The 20,358-nt window shown below is 36.7% G+C and overlaps 1 protein-coding gene across 1 annotated transcript in view; it reads left to right on the top strand.

Annotated features, from left to right (window-relative positions):
* The window catches only part of LOC140157652 (uncharacterized), a 49,532-nt gene that overhangs the window by 16,912 nt on the left and 12,262 nt on the right, over positions 1-20,358 (top strand). Inside the window, exons 8-30 of the mRNA XM_072180896.1 lie at positions 4,485-4,631; positions 5,671-6,027; positions 6,705-6,818; positions 8,151-8,264; positions 8,977-9,090; positions 9,566-9,679; positions 10,288-10,401; positions 11,077-11,190; positions 11,647-11,760; positions 13,120-13,230; positions 13,526-13,636; positions 14,020-14,133; positions 14,528-14,638; positions 15,038-15,148; positions 15,375-15,488; positions 15,886-15,999; positions 16,528-16,641; positions 17,336-17,449; positions 17,889-18,002; positions 18,285-18,398; positions 18,575-18,688; positions 18,855-18,968; positions 20,105-20,218. Coding sequence (XP_072036997.1) covers positions 4,485-4,631; positions 5,671-6,027; positions 6,705-6,818; positions 8,151-8,264; positions 8,977-9,090; positions 9,566-9,679; positions 10,288-10,401; positions 11,077-11,190; positions 11,647-11,760; positions 13,120-13,230; positions 13,526-13,636; positions 14,020-14,133; positions 14,528-14,638; positions 15,038-15,148; positions 15,375-15,488; positions 15,886-15,999; positions 16,528-16,641; positions 17,336-17,449; positions 17,889-18,002; positions 18,285-18,398; positions 18,575-18,688; positions 18,855-18,968; positions 20,105-20,218 — 2,886 coding nt within the window. The remainder of the gene's footprint in view (positions 1-4,484; positions 4,632-5,670; positions 6,028-6,704; positions 6,819-8,150; positions 8,265-8,976; positions 9,091-9,565; positions 9,680-10,287; positions 10,402-11,076; positions 11,191-11,646; positions 11,761-13,119; positions 13,231-13,525; positions 13,637-14,019; positions 14,134-14,527; positions 14,639-15,037; positions 15,149-15,374; positions 15,489-15,885; positions 16,000-16,527; positions 16,642-17,335; positions 17,450-17,888; positions 18,003-18,284; positions 18,399-18,574; positions 18,689-18,854; positions 18,969-20,104; positions 20,219-20,358) is intronic.

Below are 20,358 nucleotides of genomic sequence, written 5' to 3'. Positions count from 1 at the left end.
TGCCAATACCATTGGAGTGACCACCTTAGGTATGCCAATACCATCGGAGTGATCACCTTAGGTATGCCAATACCATTGGAGTGATCACGTTAGCTATGCCAATACCATTGGAGTGACCACCTTAGGTATGCCAATACCATTGGAGTGATCACCTTAGGTATGCCAATACCATTGGAGTGACCACCTTAGGTATGCCAATACCATCGGAGTGATCACCTTAGGTATGCCAATACCATTGGAGTGATCATCTTAGGTATGCCAATACCATTGGAGTGACCACCTTAGGTATGCCAATACCATTGGAGTGATCACCTTAGGTATGCCAATACCATTGGAGTGACCACCTTAGGTATGCCAATACCATTGGAGTGACCACCTTAGGTATGCCAATACCATTGGAGTGACCACCTTAGGTATGCCAATACCATCGGAGTGATCACCTTAGGTATGCCAATACCATTGGAGTGATCACCTTAGGTATGCCAATACCATTGGAGTGACCACCTTAGGTATGCCAATACCATTGGAGTGACCACCTTAGGTATGCCAATACCATCGGAGTGATCACCTTAGGTATGCCAATACCATTGGAGTGACCACCTTAGGTATGCCAATACCATCGGAGTGATCACCTTAGGTATGCCAATACCATCGGAGTGATCACCTTAGGTATGCCAATACCATTGGAGTGACCACCTTAGGTATGCCAATACCATTGGAGTGATCACCTTAGCTATGCCAATACCATTAGAGTGATCACCGTAGGTATGCCAATACCATTGGAGTGACCACCTTAGGTATGCCAATACCATCGGAGTGATCACCTTAGGTATGCCAATACCATCGGAGTGATCACCTTAGGTATGCCAATACCATTGGAGTGACCACCTTAGGTATGCCAATACCATTGGAGTGATCACCTTAGCTATGCCAATACCATCGGAGTGATCACCTTAGGTATGCCAATACCATTGGAGTGACCACCTTAGGTATGCCAATACCATCGGAGTGATCACCGTAGGTATGCCAATACCATTGGAGTGACCACCTTAGGTATGCCAATACCATCGGAGTGATCACCTTAGGTATGCCAATACCATCGGAGTGATCACCTTAGGTATGCCAATACCATTGGAGTGATCACCGTAGGTATGCCAATACCATTGGAGTGACCACCTTAGGTATGCCAATACCATCGGAGTGATCACCTTAGGTATGCCAATACCATCGGAGTGATCACCTTAGGTATGCCAATACCATTGGAGTGATCACCTTAGGTATGCCAATACCATTGGAGTGATCACCTTAGGTATGCCAATACCATCGGAGTGATCACCTTAGGTATGCCAATACCATTGGAGTGACCACCTTAGGTATGCCAATACCATCGGAGTGATCACCTTAGGTATGCCAATACCATTGGAGTGACCACCTTAGGTATGCCAATACCATTGGAGTGATCACCTTAGGTATGCCAATACCATCGGAGTGATCACCTTAGGTATGCCAATACCATTGGAGTGACCACCTTAGGTATGCCAATACCATTGGAGTGATCACCTTAGGTATGCCAATACCATCGGAGTGATCACCTTAGGTATGCCAATACCATTGGAGTGATCACCTTAGGTATACCAATACCATTGGAGTGATCACCTTAGGTATGCCAATACCATTGGAGTGATCACCTTAGGTATGCCAATACCATCGGAGTGATCACCTTAGGTATGCCAATACCATTGGAGTGATCACCTTAGGTATGCCAATACCATTGGAGTGATCACCTTAGGTATGCCAATACCATTGGAGTGATCACCTTAGGTATGCCAATACCATTGGAGTGATCACCTTAGGTATGCCAATACCATTGGAGTGATCACCTTAGGTATGCCAATACCATTGGAGTGATCACCTTAGGTATGCTAATACCATTGGAGTGATCACCTTAGGTATGCCAATACCATTGGAGTGATCACCTTAGGTATGCCAATACCATTGGAGTGATCACCTTAGGTATGCCAATACCATTGGAGTGATCACCTTAGGTATGCCAATACCATTGGAGTGATCACCTTAGCTATGCCAATACCATCGGAGTGATCACCTTAGGTATGCCAATACCATTGGAGTGATCACCTTAGGTATGCCAATACCATTGGAGTGATCACCTTAGGTATGCCAATACCATTGGAGTGATCACCTTAGGTATGCCAATACCATTGGAGTGATCACCTTAGGTATGCCAATACCATTGGAGTGATCACCTTAGGTATGCCAATACCATTGGAGTGATCAACTTAGGTATGCCAATACCATTGGAGTGATCACCTTAGGTATGCCAATACCATTGGAGTGATCACCGTAGGTATGCCAATACCATTGGAGTGATCACCTTAGGTATGCCAATACCATTGGAGTGATCAACTTAGGTATGCCAATACCATTGGAGTGATCACCTTAGGTATGCCAATACCATTGGAGTGATCACCTTAGGTATGCCAATACCATTGGAGTGATCACCTTAGGTATGCCAATACCATTGGAGTGATCACCGTAGGTATGCCAATACCATTGGAGTGATCACCTTAGGTATGCCAATACCATTGGAGTGATCAACTTAGGTATGCCAATACCATTGGAGTGATCACCTTAGGTATGCCAATACCATTGGAGTGATCACCTTAGGTATGCCAATACCATTGGAGTGATCACCTTAGGTATGCCAATACCATTGGAGTGATCACCTTAGGTATGCCAATACCATTGGAGTGATCACCGTAGGTATGCCAATACCATTGGAGTGATCAACTTAGGTATGCCAATACCATTGGAGTGATCACCTTAGGTATGCCAATACCATTGGAGTGATCACCTTAGGTATGCCAATACCATTGGAGTGATCACCTTAGGTATGCCAATACCATTGGAGTGATCACCTTAGGTATGCCAATACCATTGGAGTGATCACCTTAGGTATGCCAATACCATTGGAGTGATCAACTTAGGTATGCCAATACCATTGGAGTGATCACCTTAGGTATGCCAATACCATTAGAGTGATCACCTTAGGTATGCCAATACCATTGGAGTGATCACCGTAGGTATGCCAATACCATCGGAGTGATCACCTTAGGTATGCCAATACCATTGGAGTGATCACCTTAGGTATGCCAATACCATTGGAGTGATCACCTTAGGTATGCCAATACCATTGGAGTGATCACCTTAGGTATGCCAATACCATTGGAGTGATCACCTTAGGTATGCCAATACCATTGGAGTGATCAACTTAGGTATGCCAATACCATTGGAGTGATCACCTTAGGTATGCCAATACCATTGGAGTGATCACCTTAGGTATGCCAATACCATTGGAGTGATCACCTTAGGTATGCCAATACCATTGGAGTGATCACCTTAGGTATGCCAATACCATTGGAGTGATCACCTTAGGTATGCCAATACCATTGGAGTGATCAACTTAGGTATGCCAATACCATTGGAGTGATCACCTTAGGTATGCCAATACCATTAGAGTGATCACCTTAGGTATGCCAATACCATTAGAGTGATCACCTTAGGTATGCCAATACCATTGGAGTGATCACCGTAGGTATGCCAATACCATTGGAGTGATCAACTTAGGTATGCCAATACCATTGGAGTGATCACCTTAGGTATGCCAATACCATTGGAGTGATCACCTTAGGTATGCCAATACCATTGAGTGATCACCTTAGGTATGCCAATACCATTGGAGTGATCACCTTAGGTATGCCAATACCATTGGAGTGATCAACTTAGGTATGCCAATACCATTGGAGTGATCACCTTAGGTATGCCAATACCATTGGAGTGATCACCTTAGGTATGCCAATACCATTGGAGTGATCACCTTAGGTATGCCAATACCATTGGAGTGATCAACTTAGGTATGCCAATACCATTGGAGTGATCAACTTAGGTATGCCAATACCATTGGAGTGATCAACTTAGGTATGCCAATACCATTGGAGTGATCAACTTAGGTATGCCAATACCATTGGAGTGATCAACTTAGGTATGCCAATACCATTGGAGTGATCACGTTAGCTATGCCAATACCATTGGAGTGACCACCTTAGGTATGCCAATACCATTGGAGTGATCACCTTAGGTATGCCAATACCATTGGAGTGATCACCGTAGGTATGCCAATTGGAGTGATCACCTTAGGTATGCCAATACCATTGGAGTGATCACCTTATGCTCTCCATAAACAAGCGCATGTTCACCTTTTACATTTAATCTTCTTGAGTGATTCTTCCACAGAGCAGAGAGAAGATTGTACTCTTTTATAATGTAAAATTGATACGAACAAAGTTTACTTAGCTAATTTTGCAAATTACATTTCAAACATTTCAGCCGTAACAGTAAAATGTTGAAAATATAAAATACACGTATGGTGATTATTAGTGACTTATTCTTTTTAACCTTACTATCAGCTATCCTGGGACCATGTGATTCGAACCCTTGTAACAATGGAGGAACATGCCTGGATTATGGCGCAGAAGAGTCAGGGCAACGAACCTTCACATGTCTCTGTCCGAGTAGCTTCCATGGTGTGACCTGCAACCAGCGTAGTGAGGGACGTAAGTAGTAATCTTTGTTCAATAATAGTTCATAATGGTACTATCCCAGCAAACACACAAACGTTTTAAAAACGTTTTAAATAAGTTATATTTTGGCTTTTGGTTTAGGTAAAAACCTTTTAATAACATTAAAATGTCGGGTTATATAAAGGACATGATAACGTTTTAAAACGTTTTGTATGAAAACACACTACAACAATATTTTTTAATGTTTTCAAAAAAATGTTATTGTAAACAATTTTTGCAAACATTTTTGCCAAATACTTAAATAACATTATGTTAAAATATTTGAACCCAGCAAACACAGAAATGTTCTTAAAATGTTTTTTCAAAACATTTTAATAACATTTAAATGTCGGGTTATATAAAGGTCATGAAAACGTTTTTATAACGTTATTGAAAATATTTTGGGCAAACATTTTTCGCAAAATATTTTTTCAACCCCAAAATAACATTCTGTTTAGAATGTTTTGTATCAAATTTTCAAGAATGTTTTTGAAATGTTATTAAAACGTTTTTATACCCTTTATATAACCCGACATTTAAACGTTTTCTGTAAAACATTTTTGTTTGCTGAGCAGTAGATTATCAAAAATGTTTTTTAAGGTTATGAAAACGTTTTATACTCTTAATATACCCTTTATATAACCCGACATTTAAACGTTTTCTGACAACCTTTTATAACCTTTTGCGAATGATGTCGAAAACGTTTTGTGTTTGCTGGGATAGTATTCAAGCCCAACTACCCACCCAGCCCTAACCCCAACGATGACCATAACCCATTTTCAAACTTTCGAGCAATGAAGCATTAAAAAGATGTGTTTAAACGTATGGGGACGCAGGGACTTGGACTTGCTGAAAATATGATTTGTGTATAGCGTTGAAATGCTCAAAAGGAAAAAAAAAGCTGAATTATTCTGACAAAAAGTAACTGCCATCAGAAATCTAACGTGATTACATGTAGTTTACTTGCCAACAGTTTAAGTGAGTAATAATTATTGTATAATATTACAAATACACATCAATTCCTTTCTTCCAGGTCCTGATTGCGGCGGAACATGGTATGAACCGTTTGGTATTATTACATCTCCCGACTACCCTGATGCCTATCGCAGACGAGATAGCTGCGTATATTTCATAAATGTACATAATGCTCGCCAGGTGGTTTTCTACTTTGATGATTTCATCTCCGAGGAATTTAAAGACGCTCTTGAAAGTGGTGTTGGATTTGAGGTGGATTTTTTGGCAGCTCAGCAAGTTTTTGAAGGAAACTTGACAACCGAAAATCGTTTACCCGTTCCGATGCTGGTCGATGTTACTGATGAACCACTGTGGTTTTTGTGGTCGACTGATTTTAATGTCCAGTACACAGGTTTTCAGCTTAGGTATACAGCAGGTATGAGCTATATCCGTGTAATAACTTGAATTACATAAAGCTATTGTAAAATATTATTTATTATTATTTATAAAGACCATAATCGATAGCAAGTCCTGTTTGGCAAATTAGCCAATGTTGCTTACAATTAGCCTGTATTATGGCTCCTTTGGATCAGTTCGAGCATTGATAAAAGAGGTACAGACAATTATTTAAATGTTACAAAAATATTTCAGAAAGTTATTTTTAAAAGGTTGATTCGTGCTATTCAATTAAGTATTTGGAGTATATATTTAATGACAAAATGCGTGGCTACGTATTTGTTTTTATACATTATTTTGTAAGAGTAACAAGTGCGTGTAACATAAACTGTTCAAAGGACCTCGGAGAATTCCACCGCATTCTTCGAACATAAATGAAATTCATTTGAATTATCAATTGAAAAAGCGAAACAATCGCTCAATTTGATTTTATTGGAACATCTTTAAGATGGACATACAACAATGCTGCGTATTGAAAATTAAAAATCAGCAAAGTATACACCATTGTGCACTATAAATAAGAGGACGAACTGGCCACAGGGATTACGTAAGAGGATATAAATTCGGTAGATCTTGGTTTTACAAATAGTTTGATTATGATCTAAACCATTACATCGAATCTGACTTAAACAATGGTTTGTTCAAATTATTTATCAGATGCGGATGAATGTCTACCCGAACCTTGTCGAAACGGAGGAACTTGCGTCGATGAGTTATTTGACTATACATGTACTTGTCCACCAGATTACGGCGGCAATAACTGTGAACTTAGTAAGTCATGTGGCTTTAGAAGGAAAGTAAGAAAATGACGAGAAAAGAAATAATAGCATAATTATTATTTTTTGACGTGAAGGACCGTGATCTACTTACGTGTAATCAGAGAAGATGTAAAGAAAGGAGATAGATCCAGCTATCCTCAAACAAAATATGTGTGTTGCCGCTCATTCAAAAGCAATCACGCTATTTAGGTTTAACAATAAAATACAACAAAAGGGTTCGAACCCATGACGGGTGTGATACACAAGTTGCTGCTTACTAGTTTTAGGGAAAGGTCAGTGTCTGTATACCATCAATACTATGCATACCATGCATGCAGATCCTAACATCCAGTTTATTTCAAATAAAATATGACCGAAGTTCCATGGCAAATAATAATTTTGCACGCTTGGTTACGCTTTCAACCTCTACGATTTATGATACAGCCTATTTTCAATTATCAAAATATCTTTATTAGGTTTGCAGGAAATGACAGGAAAATACATAAAACAATAAAATATAGATGATCAAAAATCATCCCTTTTCTAACAAAATCCTAAAACACTCTCCTAAATAATTAATTTATGTTCCAAAATGGGCGGATTTTTTTGGAATCTTTACAAAACTACACTTCTTTCTTATAGTATCCACGTGTGGCATCCCTTCAGAGCAACATCAGGTACTTAACACTCACGTGTCATACTTTCAAGGGATTCTCTATAGAAACATTGGATATGGTTTCAATTCTATTTTCAATTATCAAAATATCTTTATTAGGTTTGCAGGAAATGACAGGAAAATACATAAAACAATAAAATATAGATGATCAAAAATCATCCCTTTTCTAACAAAATCCTAAAACACTCTCCTAAATAATTAATTTATGTTCCAAAATGGGCGGATTTTTTGGAATCTTTACAAAACTACACTTCTTTCTTATAGTATCCACGTGTGGCATCCCTTCAGAGCAACATCAGGTACTTAACACTCACGTGTCATACTTTCAAGGGATTCTCTATAGAAACATTGGATATGGTTTCAATTCTGGAGTGAAAATTAATCAACCGTAGTCGGCAACCCACATCACATCAAAGGCTACTTTCAAGTAGATGTGTAACTACTTGAGAATAAAGGACTATGAATAGGTGCGACAGGATTACCTACGGGATTATCTCAAGGATATAATTCCGTTCTCCCTCCTTCTTTTTCAACTTTCCTGGTGTAATGTAGTAATTATACCATCAACAAACTATTGGAACCGGTTGTACTGTAATCATGGTAATGGTGATATCGATAATAGGTTTGGTAAATTAATTATTGTCATTAATGTCATCTATTCCAACACAGATATCAACGAATGTAACAGTTCACCTTGTATTAATGGTGGTGTGTGTATAGATGGACCTGGGTTCTACACGTGTCAGTGCCAGCCTGGTTGGGTTGGAATTAACTGTGAAATAAGTAAGATATGCTTATCGTAAAAAGAACATAATGAGAAGAAACGGGGTTCTCCTAAACAAAAATTATTATTCAACACTCTAAATAAAAATAGTGAATAGAAATCAATTGTACTCAAATTGAGTAAAAATTTAATCAATATCGAGTTCCATTTGACCAATTTTGATGATCTGTTCACATTTTACTCAATATTGAGTAATTATTACTTTTTTTTTTCATTCAGAGTGAAATTTGCTTTTAATTTCATGCGATATATAAATGTGGTGTGATCAAGCAAAATCAGTCGGAAGTCGGAAATATTAATTTTGAGATATAGCCAAACAATGGAAGCATTTCCTTTTATTTCTTATTTTTAACTGCTCACATCTTTTGAACTGGTTGTCCAAATTCAATGGGATTTTCTGCAAAATGTAACTTTGCAAAATGTTGTTTACAATCGTATAAGAAACTGAAAATCGAATATGTTCGACTTCAGGCTGATTTTGCTTGATCAGACCACAAATATTTAATATGCAAAGTGTGATGGTGACGCATAGGTAGCTTCAAAATAAATATGGATTACCTGCTCATTACACTTTGGTGTACACCATATTTTAACATATTTCGACCCCAGACAATAAAATTAGTTTCTTTTGCCATCAATTTAACCAGTTTGAATTGTGTAGATCTCGTTATTATACGTTATAAATTCAGATTCTGTTATTATTTGTCTTAGATTTTGATGAGTGTGGTTCTCAACCATGTCTGAATAGCGGTACATGTATTGATGACATCAATAGATATGTATGTCGATGTCCTCCTGGATGGGATGGAATGCGATGTGAAATAGGTAAAGTAACAAACGTACATTACGATATAATGGGTTACTATTTTAAATTTCACAAATTGAACAATCGGAGCGGCCAAGCAAGACCAATGTGTAAGGACAGGAACCAAACGAAATACGCAGCTGCATCATGTGCATGCAGGACAGACACATCTTGAGAGCCAGATAGTGAGTGAGTGAGTGAGTGAGTGAACAATCGGTGTGGAAGAGGAGAATGAAGGAAGAAGAGGAGGAAGATGAAAAGAACAAGAACGAAGAGGAAAGGGACCGATGCAATCCCATAGTCTTTACTTCACTCAAACTAAATTATATTATACCATCATGAAATAATACTACTCATTAAAAACTCTACAATATAAAAATTACAGCATAGATAAGCCTTTCTTTTGCTAGTTATTTGTAAGAAGCAACCTGTGTAAATCATAAATCAACGTAAAGTATGCTTCCAATTCTTATATGTTTCATTAATTACTTGCAGATATTAATGAGTGTGTTTCACGTCCATGTCTAAACAACGGTATATGTATCAATGGCATTAACTTATTTTCTTGTCAATGCCAACCTGGATGGACAGGTCCACTCTGTGAAATCAGTAAGTTAATATTCAACAGAACTAAGTTATTATTTAAAAACGGTTATAAATGTGTTGGACTGTATGGTGGGCGAAATTATATACTGACTTATATTTACTTTTTTTCTGTTTAAGTTTTGTTTACTGACACAGTCTTATGATATGTTTTTCGTTAACTTTTGTTTCCATTGGCATTGCGTTATCAATTGAATGATGTTGATGATGATAATGTTTGCTTCAGTTATGTACTTTAATTAATGTTTCTCTGAATGAGAAACTCTTTTCAATTTTTAAAAAGTACAAAAAAATAGTGTTTCGATCCCTTTAAGACAAATGATCTAACCTGATATCAAATCAGGTACATGATTAGGCACCAGAACCAACTTTCGCTATTTGGATCGACCGTCGATGCTGCTCCGATGTTTGTTATTAATGAACTTACAAATAATTAATGAGAATTAATGCTAAATTTATATTTGATATAAATTCATACTAAAATTCATATTTTATCACAATTAACAATAGTCAATTAATTGATTTCATTAATAATAAGGATCGAATAAGCATCGATGGTCGTGCAAAAGATCGAACTAATATGCTTTTATTGCCTTGTGCTTCATTCATGTCAGATATTAGTGAGTGCATGTCTTTACCTTGTCTGAATGGTGGTACATGTCTGGATAGTATTGCTGGGTATACATGTCAGTGTGTAGCTGGATGGACCGGAGAACGTTGTCAGATAAGTATGTTTGAGTCAGAAGACGTTGTATAATATGTGATGCGATCAAGCAAAATCAGTCGGAACTTGGAATAATTACATTTTCAGTTACTTATAGGATAGTAAAAACATTTACAAAGCTGTATTTAGCAGAAATCCCCATTGGAATTGAACAACTGGTTTGAAAGATATGAGCAAAGAGTTCCAAAAGGAAATAATTGTTTTGTTTAGCTATCTCAAAGTCAATATTTCCGAGTTCCAACTGATTTTGCTTGATCGCATCACATTCACATATTGGCAAATTGTATATAACCTAAAAATAAACAACAATAACAAACAAACAATCGAATAAACAAACTACAAAGAAAAACAAAATGGAGGGGGAGGAGGGTAACCAGAAAAAGATATTGGCGGATGATGTCAAAAAGTCTAAGAATGACAAAGATGGTGATGATGGGCGACGACTAGAATGACAACACCGACAACGACGATACGCGACGATATTGATGATGATGACGATAATGTTGTTGTGATGTTTTTATGATGTAGTTTTTGTTACTCTGCTGGTGGTAATTATGGTGGGGTGGTGGAGAATGGTGATGATGATGATGATGATTCATAGATGATTATAATTCAGAAGATAACAGAAGAAAGAAAGGATAGAACATTGAACACGCATATATTTGTCATAATTATGTAGATATTGATGAGTGTCGCAGCAACCCCTGTCGCAGTGGTGGTACCTGTACGGATGATGTCAATGGCTACACATGCACTTGCCTACCAGGATTCGAAGGAGATAACTGTGAAATAAGTAAGTTGAAAGCATCTTGGCACATTGGTTGAGGTATTTGACTCTGGTGCAAGAGATCCTGGGTTCGAACCCCGATGGGAGAAAAATCATTAGCAGTTACTATTATACGGTATCTCCATAACTGCATTTGAATTTTGGGGCTGACGAAGTGCCATTCATAACATTGTTCATTTCTTAACGGACCTGTAGGGTGAAGACCAGGACAGAAAGTATTTTTCTTTAATACCCGTGTATTATATTCAATGCTGTTCAGGCATTTTGTACTGCAAATGAAAAATGGCTATCAAAGTATTAATTGAAAAAAAATCGAAGATTAAATTCCGTTTCATGGTTTTATAGCTGGAGGTACTCTTTTATTTATGTGAGTAACAATGGTACTGCCTTGATGCCATCCAATTTCAATACCATAAACTAATGAATGCTAATGTCTCAAATTTTCTTTTATGTCCATATTAGATATTGATGAATGTGCAAGCAGTCCATGCAGCAACGGCGGAATATGCACTGACGCTATTAATAGATACACATGCACATGTACGCAATCTTGGAGTGGCACCAACTGTGAAACAAGTAAGGCCGTGTTCACACTGAAATTCATGCATAAATTATCTTTTTTTAAATATAAGCTTACCTGTGAACACAGCCTATGTCACAGACAATAATATGATTCTAAAGTGAATGAAAGTCTGCGGGACTTCTAGGCTGTATTGGCAATGGGGAAAAATATGTCTGATTTTGTGAACTCGACCTTACCATGAATGTGTAATGGTTTACTTACAAAACTGTGTCGTGTCGTGATAGCTCATCGTTGTGTCGTCGAAATAGCTCGAAATTGTATTAACATCTCAGTTTTAGAAGGTTTATTTGATGTTGTAGATGCTATTAAATGATGGAAATACTTGTTTTTAGTGGTACTGTATTTGTTATATGTATATTTATCTGCAATGTTTTATATTACCTGAGTGGGTTACATTATAGTTTATTGAAGTTATTAATAACTGTAGTTATTAGTTAAAATAACTTCTAGTATTGCCTTCTATTTTGCCTGACCATTGACAAAAGGTCTCGGTTCCTTAAATTGCTAGTGCGGGAATTAATGTGATGATTAAAATAACAATAGCAATATAGTATAGTGCCGTAGTATATGTCGTCATAGATTTTAAAAACAAATATTGCAAACTTTGCAAGTATGTATTAGTTCAACAATTATACAGAAATAATAATTATTATAAACAAATTGAAAATAATTTTTGCCTTTTTGAAGCTTGTCTATTTGAAAGGCAATCTGGTTACTCTAATGAAATATACAGAAAAATCATAAAATTAACACAAAAAACAAGAACAGAACAACAACAGCAATTGAATTAAATTAGTAGTATTTTTTTTATTTTTAGACGTGCAACTTGTCCAAAGTCTTTTTTATTTCAGCCTAGAGCATATATCAAAATGATTGATACCCATTATGTTTTGAAGATTTATTTAAAAGTCTGCTCCTCAGTTCTTACATTGGATCCTTTATTCCTCTTCAAATAATTGAAACTTATAAAATTGATCTATATCGTATACCTTGTACATTATCACGGACAACTGATGAGTATACCAATCATTTCATATTGATATATGCTAACTATGACTGATATTCCAAATGTAATAACGTTTGATTTAAATGGCAATAACCAAAGCATATATCCAGTTTTTGGTGCATGCGTTTTCGACTACGGACAGTGCAATATAATTGGGTGACTGAAGCTCGGACTCAGACTTACGCATGTTGAGTCCACTCTGTGTTGACTTGGACTCAAGTCCGGACTAACTACGTCTCTGTTGAAATCTGACTTGGTACTGACTCTGACTTTGGCAAGCTTTTCTAGCGGGACAAGATTCCGACATTGGCTGCGGATTAAATAAATAAATGTTCATTTATTTCAGACATTGCTTGTAATTCTGATCCATGTGGTAATGGCGGTACTTGTTTCATAACTGTGGTTGGATACAGATGTCTGTGTAATGATGGATGGACTGGTATCAACTGTGAAATAAGTAAGGCTGGAATGATTAGACGAAAATTGCAATGTTATCGTTTTGTCGCACATGTCTTCTTGTAAAGTAATTCAACTATCAATTAGATGACCTATACATCAAATACTACTTCCAAAATGTTCGATTTAATTAAGATTTACACAAACATAGTTATGTTGTTTGTGTTGCTTGTTTACGCATAGGTGTAGTGTACGAGGATGTGTTCTTCTTTAATTTTATATTCTTCAAGGAGGTTTGATGCGAATAATAAGACCTCTGTCGCTTATGATTTGTTATATATTTTGATTTGTTGTAGACATTGATGAATGCTCAAGTAATCCATGTGCAAACGGACAATGTCAAGATGGTACTAATCAATTCACTTGTACGTGTAACCCTGGTTGGACTGGGACTTTTTGTGAAATCGGTGAGTAGTAATGTTGCCTCATCCGCCAGTTCTAAGATGGGCTAGTCCGAAAGTTTACAAGTACCCTACCCTAACCCTAAACCTTATCATTAACCTAACTCTCGGAATAGCGAACCTTTGTTTTCGGACTAGCGAACCCCATTTGCAAACCTTGCGGTCAGTGTCCGTTTGAACCTGTAAAAGTACGATATACTTTTCATTTTATTTTCGTGTGTATTATGTTAACAACGGGAGGGGGGGGGAAGGGGGTATTGGGCAGTATACGCGTGTTGGGTAGTGTGATATTAATCTGATAAAAAGATCAATTTATTAGTATTTATTTATTCAATGGATGTTGAATATATGGTACAATTCACAGTTTTCAAAAATCATTTTATTTTCAGATATCAACGAGTGTTCTTCAAACCCTTGCTTGAATGGGGGAGTCTGCTTGGATGAAATTGACATGTTTACATGTGCTTGTCCGCTAGGATGGAGTGGAGACAGGTGTCAGACTAGTAAGTTCTAATCTTAATAGATTCAATTGAGATTGGTATGGATTATGGATGAGCATACCTGTGCGAATTCTATTCATTTGTTTTCAAATGGGTGCACAGGAATTGCCAGAAAACGTTTAAATGTTAGTTATGTAAGTTTAGAAAACTTAATGTCATTTACGCCGCCTTTACCAAAAATTTATGATCTTTATGCAACCCATTACGCCCATCATTTAAGTGTTTTTTCAATTAAATAAAAATGTTGACAACATTCTTGTGTTTGTTGGAACGGCAGCCAATCTTAACTTCCTAATGATATGAGAAATCTTATTGAACTCAAAAATAGTGTGGAATAACGTAAAACGGAAGAGACGTAAAAATATCAACTCAGTCAGACATTGTTTCTTGCTTTCAGATGATAATGAGTGTTTGTCAAATCCCTGCATTAATGGAAGATGTCAAGATGGAGTCAACCAATACACATGTCAATGTGATGCAGGATGGGAGGGTGTCAATTGTGATATTAGTAAGTATCATAATGGTACTTATAATTATGTTGATTATATGTTGATCACATCACATAATTCAAAACATTTATAATATCTCAGATATTTACAATGTTAATTTATGAAACACAATTATTTTAAGTGATTCATGGTGGGGTGGCTACTTTTCTATATTATATTAATATCTATTGTAGTCTTATCTTATAGGGTTTCCACATCTCATGTGTCATTGAAAGATGCCGAGATGATGTCAATAAACTCAACGTAATCATCTATCACAATATTAACACTAGCCATCAAGCATTACGATGATTCGCATAAGCCCCGAAAGGCATCTTTTTGTACAAAGTTCAGATGATTGGATTGGGAAGCCATGCGGAAGTGTTTTATCTGTTTTTATTTCGTTTTCACATTTCTAGATATCAATGAATGTGCTAGTAATCCATGTTCCAACGGTCAGTGCAATGATATGGTTGATAGATTCACCTGTACCTGCCAGCCAGGCTGGACTGGATTGCTATGTGACATCGGTAACAATTTTATTACATTGACTAATCAGTATTGATCGATGAATGATAATGCAAATTTTGCTCCTTGTTATTATTATAATAATGTTAAAGAAATAAGACACATTGAATCTCAGGGATGCAAACGTTCAATTGTTTTTACTGATAGCAATATAAGCTTAGTGTAAAATATTACTCTATTTGTTATTAATGTAATTAAAACAAGGCATACCCTACTCTTTCTGTTTAGCAATTGACGAGTGTGCATCAAGACCGTGCCAGAATAACGGTGTCTGCGTTGATCAAGTCGCCTCTTACATTTGTGCATGTCAGAGTGGATGGACTGGTATCCACTGTGAAACAAGTAAGACCCAAACCAATTAGGCTATCTCTTTCGAAAACATGCAAATTTGATACAGCATTTCCCCATGCATCTTACAAACCTTTGTATCTGATGGGTACAAATAAATACCAAGTAAACGAATTAAATGTAAGGTATGTTTGTTATGAGGCATCAACTAATGATGAAAGTTGTCAAGAATCCGAGTATTAATAAATAGTACTACTATACTTCTTTAGCAACATGAAAAAAGGCATTCGACTATTGGTTTCGTATAAAAGTGTCTCTTAAAGCAATTGCACGACTCCACTTGTCACCACAGACCGAGCTGTGTGACATAACATAATGCGCACCTAAGATCCAAATATGTAAGCACTTTCAATGAATACATTTGATCGTTTTTCTCATTTCTTTGCATCAGACATAAATGAATGTGGTAGTTTACCTTGTATGAATGGTGGACAATGTATAGACCGTATCGATGGTTATCAATGCCAATGTGCCGATGGATGGACCGGTCTGACCTGTGAAACAAGTAAGATTCACTTTTAGTTTCTTTTTATCTTGACATCACCTCTTTCTTGGACTCTTTGGTAGTGCTTTAACATATATGTTTTTTTCTTCATCGGATAATTCATACTTCGACAACGTCACAGTTTGGCAATGGTTAAGATTAACTAATTGTTTTGAATTGTCCAGCCAGTTATTATGCTACACGCTGAGAATAAAGTTCAAATACGGGTCAGTCCAATGTGTCTTCCACGGATAGCCCTCACAGTTCCTGAGAGGTTATGAATGGAGAACCATTGCAGGTGCTTCATCCTCTTCAGAGACCCACAAAAGGTTCCACAAAATAATAATGATTAAATATGGTCCCTTTGGAGTTCTCCTGAGAGGACACAATGAAGAACCCGTTTGGGTTAATAAAGTTAGTATTTAAAATTTCGGCCTCATTGAGGTATCGGATATGTTGTGCAGTATTCTATATTAATACAAATCAAAACGCAGTTTTCCTATAATTGAAATGGTTAAATTTACTTACCCATCTTTTCGATTGTGCCAGATATTGATGAATGTGGCAGTAATCCTTGTCGTAACGGTGGTGTGTGTAATGATGCCGTCAATCGCTTCACCTGTACCTGTCAGCCTGGATGGACTGGGACAACATGTGATATTGGTAAAAGACTTGTATGAGAGATGAGCATGATGACAATAATATGCTTTAGAGAATGTTAAATGTCATAAGCTGACCTGATGTGTTTAGAATACATCCTAATAAGTTAATCACCCCTCTTCCAATGCGTATTGAAAACTTCATATTACAAAATAGAAAGCGTATCTTTTTATGTTTCATATTTTGACCAAACGTATGGCCAACTTTGAGCAAGTCTATTGTTGAGTAAATTATTGTGTGATATATTAAATGGAATGTTGGTAACCAGTTGAGGTGTTCATAGTTGCCCAAACATTGGGCGAAAATTATATCCAGCGATTTGACGGTGAAATTTGAGTAAATACACGAATGAAATATGTAATGTGGATATGAATATAATGTGTAATTTGCATGGTGTGGGGTACAAGATCGGAATCGGTTTGTAATGCTTGCAAACATATAAATAGACACAAAATATACCATATTTGACCAGAGAATGCTTAAAAATAAATTTTGACCCCCAAAATGGGAGCACCCCGAAAAAGGCATTTTGGGCACATTTTTTTCAAAAAAGGCCCACCGGGATCGTGTTCCTCGGAAATTTTTTCGACTTCAAACATAAAGTGAACACATTTCCCAATTGCGCGTGGCTGAGAGGCTAACTAGTAAAGATACGCAATCTATTTTGTAACTAATGTAAATCTGAATTTTGTTTCAGATATAAATGAATGCCTGACTCGCCCGTGCTTCAACGGTGGCCAATGCATAGATGGTATCAATGGGTACACGTGTTCCTGTTTACCAGGATGGTCTGGAACTAACTGTGAAATCAGTAAGATAACAAAACAAAAACCTCCTGTTTCTCTCTCTCTTTATGGAACTGCCAATAATAGACTATTCTTATGATTGGCGCGTTATGATCACGTGATACTCATCTTAACCTCGCTTTCGGAAGTTTTATAATTATGTTCACCCCATCAATAGCAGGAACGTGCCAATTACATTCTCTTGGTCGGGCTGACGTCACAAAGGGGAAATAGCCTTGTAAAACCAGTGTGCGGATATGCAGTTCCCCTTTCTCGAGCTGGTTGCTATGCGCGCGCTTGTACGAAGGGGACAATGTTCCCGGATGTCCGACCGAGTGAATGCATGGTCTACAGATAAGCAATTTATATGTTTGAATCATATCTCACATTATTTTACAATTTTACCGACATTATCAATAGAGAGTGAACTAAAACAAGATACATGTCCTTTTGTTATTCATGTAGATATCGACGAATGCATAAGCTCACCGTGTCAGAATGGAGGTGACTGTTTTGATGAAGTCAACGGCTTTACATGCCGGTGTCAACTTGGATGGACGGGAATGTTCTGTGAAACTAGTAAGAACTTACTTTTAATTAAGTTTTTTTTTCAATGCGATGATTTGGTTCACGTACTTTATGATTATCAGTCAGTCGATTTGCGACAATCTTGTTTATAATCATGATATGATCTTTTTAAATATATAATATGTGACGCGACCATTATGTTTGAATGTTTAGAAAACGTGTTGCCAAATACTCCAGAAAAAATAGCTGTTCGTGTATTCTTGGGAGGTAAAAGTCAGCTTATTGTAGTTAAATACGAATATTTAATTGAACATTTTCGTACATTTTTCGTAGATATAAACGAATGTGCTTCTAACCCTTGTCGTAATGGAGGGACATGTCAAGATGAAGTCAACGCATACACATGTCAATGTCCTGCAGGATTTATGGGGTTATTCTGCGAACGAGGTATGCAGTAATAAACTTGTTACATTATGCAGTATGTTATGTTATATTATGCAGTTGTTGTTGAGATTCAAATTTATTCAAATCTATGTATCAGTGATTTTTTGAAACAGGCCAAATAATTTCAAATCTCTCTTTTCACATTTTTAACTACAATATCTTTTATTACCAATGGCCAGAAATCAATGAATGTGGAAGCTTCCCGTGTATGAATGGTGGGCAATGCATCGATGGCGCAAATGGATACGTATGTCAGTGTCTTCCTGGATGGACGGGTCTCATGTGTGAAATAAGTAAGATTTCTTTATTTCGCATCGTTTCAATCCATCAGTCCTCTTATAACCTTTTAAAACAGCTTAAAACATAGTATTGTTATTAAAAGGTTATCACAAACAGAAACAGCATTGTAAAAATGATACTCTGAAAGTTACTGGTGATATTTTTGTTTGTCATTATTAGATGTTAATGAATGTGCAAGTAATCCGTGCAGAAATGGAGGAACATGTAGCGATGGTACCAATGGTTACACTTGTACTTGCCTACCAGGATGGTCAGGAGCAAACTGCGACATAAGTAAATATGATTAAAATTGTTATCTAGTATCCAGTACATAAATTTAAACATCCCAAACCGGGTGTCGTATATCCTAGTATTTCATTGTTACGGCTACTTTTGTTGTTAAAATATTGTTGTTTGTGAGTCTAGATAATATGACTACGACGGACATGGTGACATATTTATGATGTACAAGTTGAAATATGTGACGCGTCATGTCAAAAGCAGACACTTTTGGGCAGGTTATCAATTTCGAGGTTTTTACATATCTTAAATAAAGAGATAATTTGCTCCATAACACCGTTTTCCCCAATGAAATCGGACATTCCTAAGCGAAGATATTTAGTTCGTAAGCTATGGTATTATAAAATTGGAAATTGAGATATCGGCCTTTAAAAATATTATTGACAATGTTGAGAGTAGGAAGTACCTTGAAAAATGTCTCAAAAAATTCAAGATGCCAGTTATATTCCGGTCTGAAACTATCAGACAATATTTTTAACATTAATAACATCACAAATTCGCAACAAACCCAAATTGTTAAAAAATCACCCCGCGGCAGATTTTTGGCTATTTCTCCATTTACGATACTGCCCAAAAGTGTCTGCTTTTGACATGGCACGTCACATATGTTCATGTTTGTAGTTTTGGTTGAACGATAACATGATGATTTTAAGTGAAACATGTTATATGGTGTGCTGGTATCTATTTTATTTATTACTTCAATGCTCTCGTTAGGGACAATTAATGTTTAACTTTACACCATCATATTTTTCAGACGTTGCATGCCAATCCAATCCTTGTCATTACAAAATAGAATGTGTTTCTCTTCATGTTGATATTTTTACTGTTGTACTTACGTAGAGTACACGGTTAAACGCTGGGCAAGTTTGACCAACGTATGGCCAGAGCAAGTCTATTGTTGTATAAATTATTGTGTGATATTTTAAATGGAATGTTGGTAACTTTGTGCCCTCCAGTTGAGTTGTTCATAGTTGGCCAAACAGTGGGTGAAATTACACCCAACGCTTTAACAGTGAACTTTGAGTAAATACACAAATAAAATAATGTAATGTGAATATGAATATATTGTTTAACATTTAAACATACACATTCTATTTTGTAACTAATGTTAAGACTTAATTTTGTTTCAGATATAAATGAATGCCTGAATCGCCCGTGCTTCAACGGTGGCCAATGCATAGATGGTATCAATGGGTACACGTGTTTCTGTTTACCAGGATGGTCTGGAACTAACTGTGAAATCAGTAAGATAACAAAACACAGAGCTTCTGTTTCTCTATGGAACTGCCAATAGACTATTCTCATGATTGGCTCGTTATGATCACGTGATACCCTTCTTGAACTCGCTTTTGGAAGTTTTATAATATGTCTGATATTGATGTTC

Source organism: Amphiura filiformis, chromosome 1 (assembly GCF_039555335.1).
Source record: "Amphiura filiformis chromosome 1, Afil_fr2py, whole genome shotgun sequence".
Lineage (NCBI taxonomy): Eukaryota > Metazoa > Echinodermata > Ophiuroidea > Amphilepidida > Amphiuridae > Amphiura > Amphiura filiformis.
The sequence above is the reverse complement of the archived record's forward strand: the minus strand, read 5'-3'. Positions and strand labels throughout refer to the sequence as shown.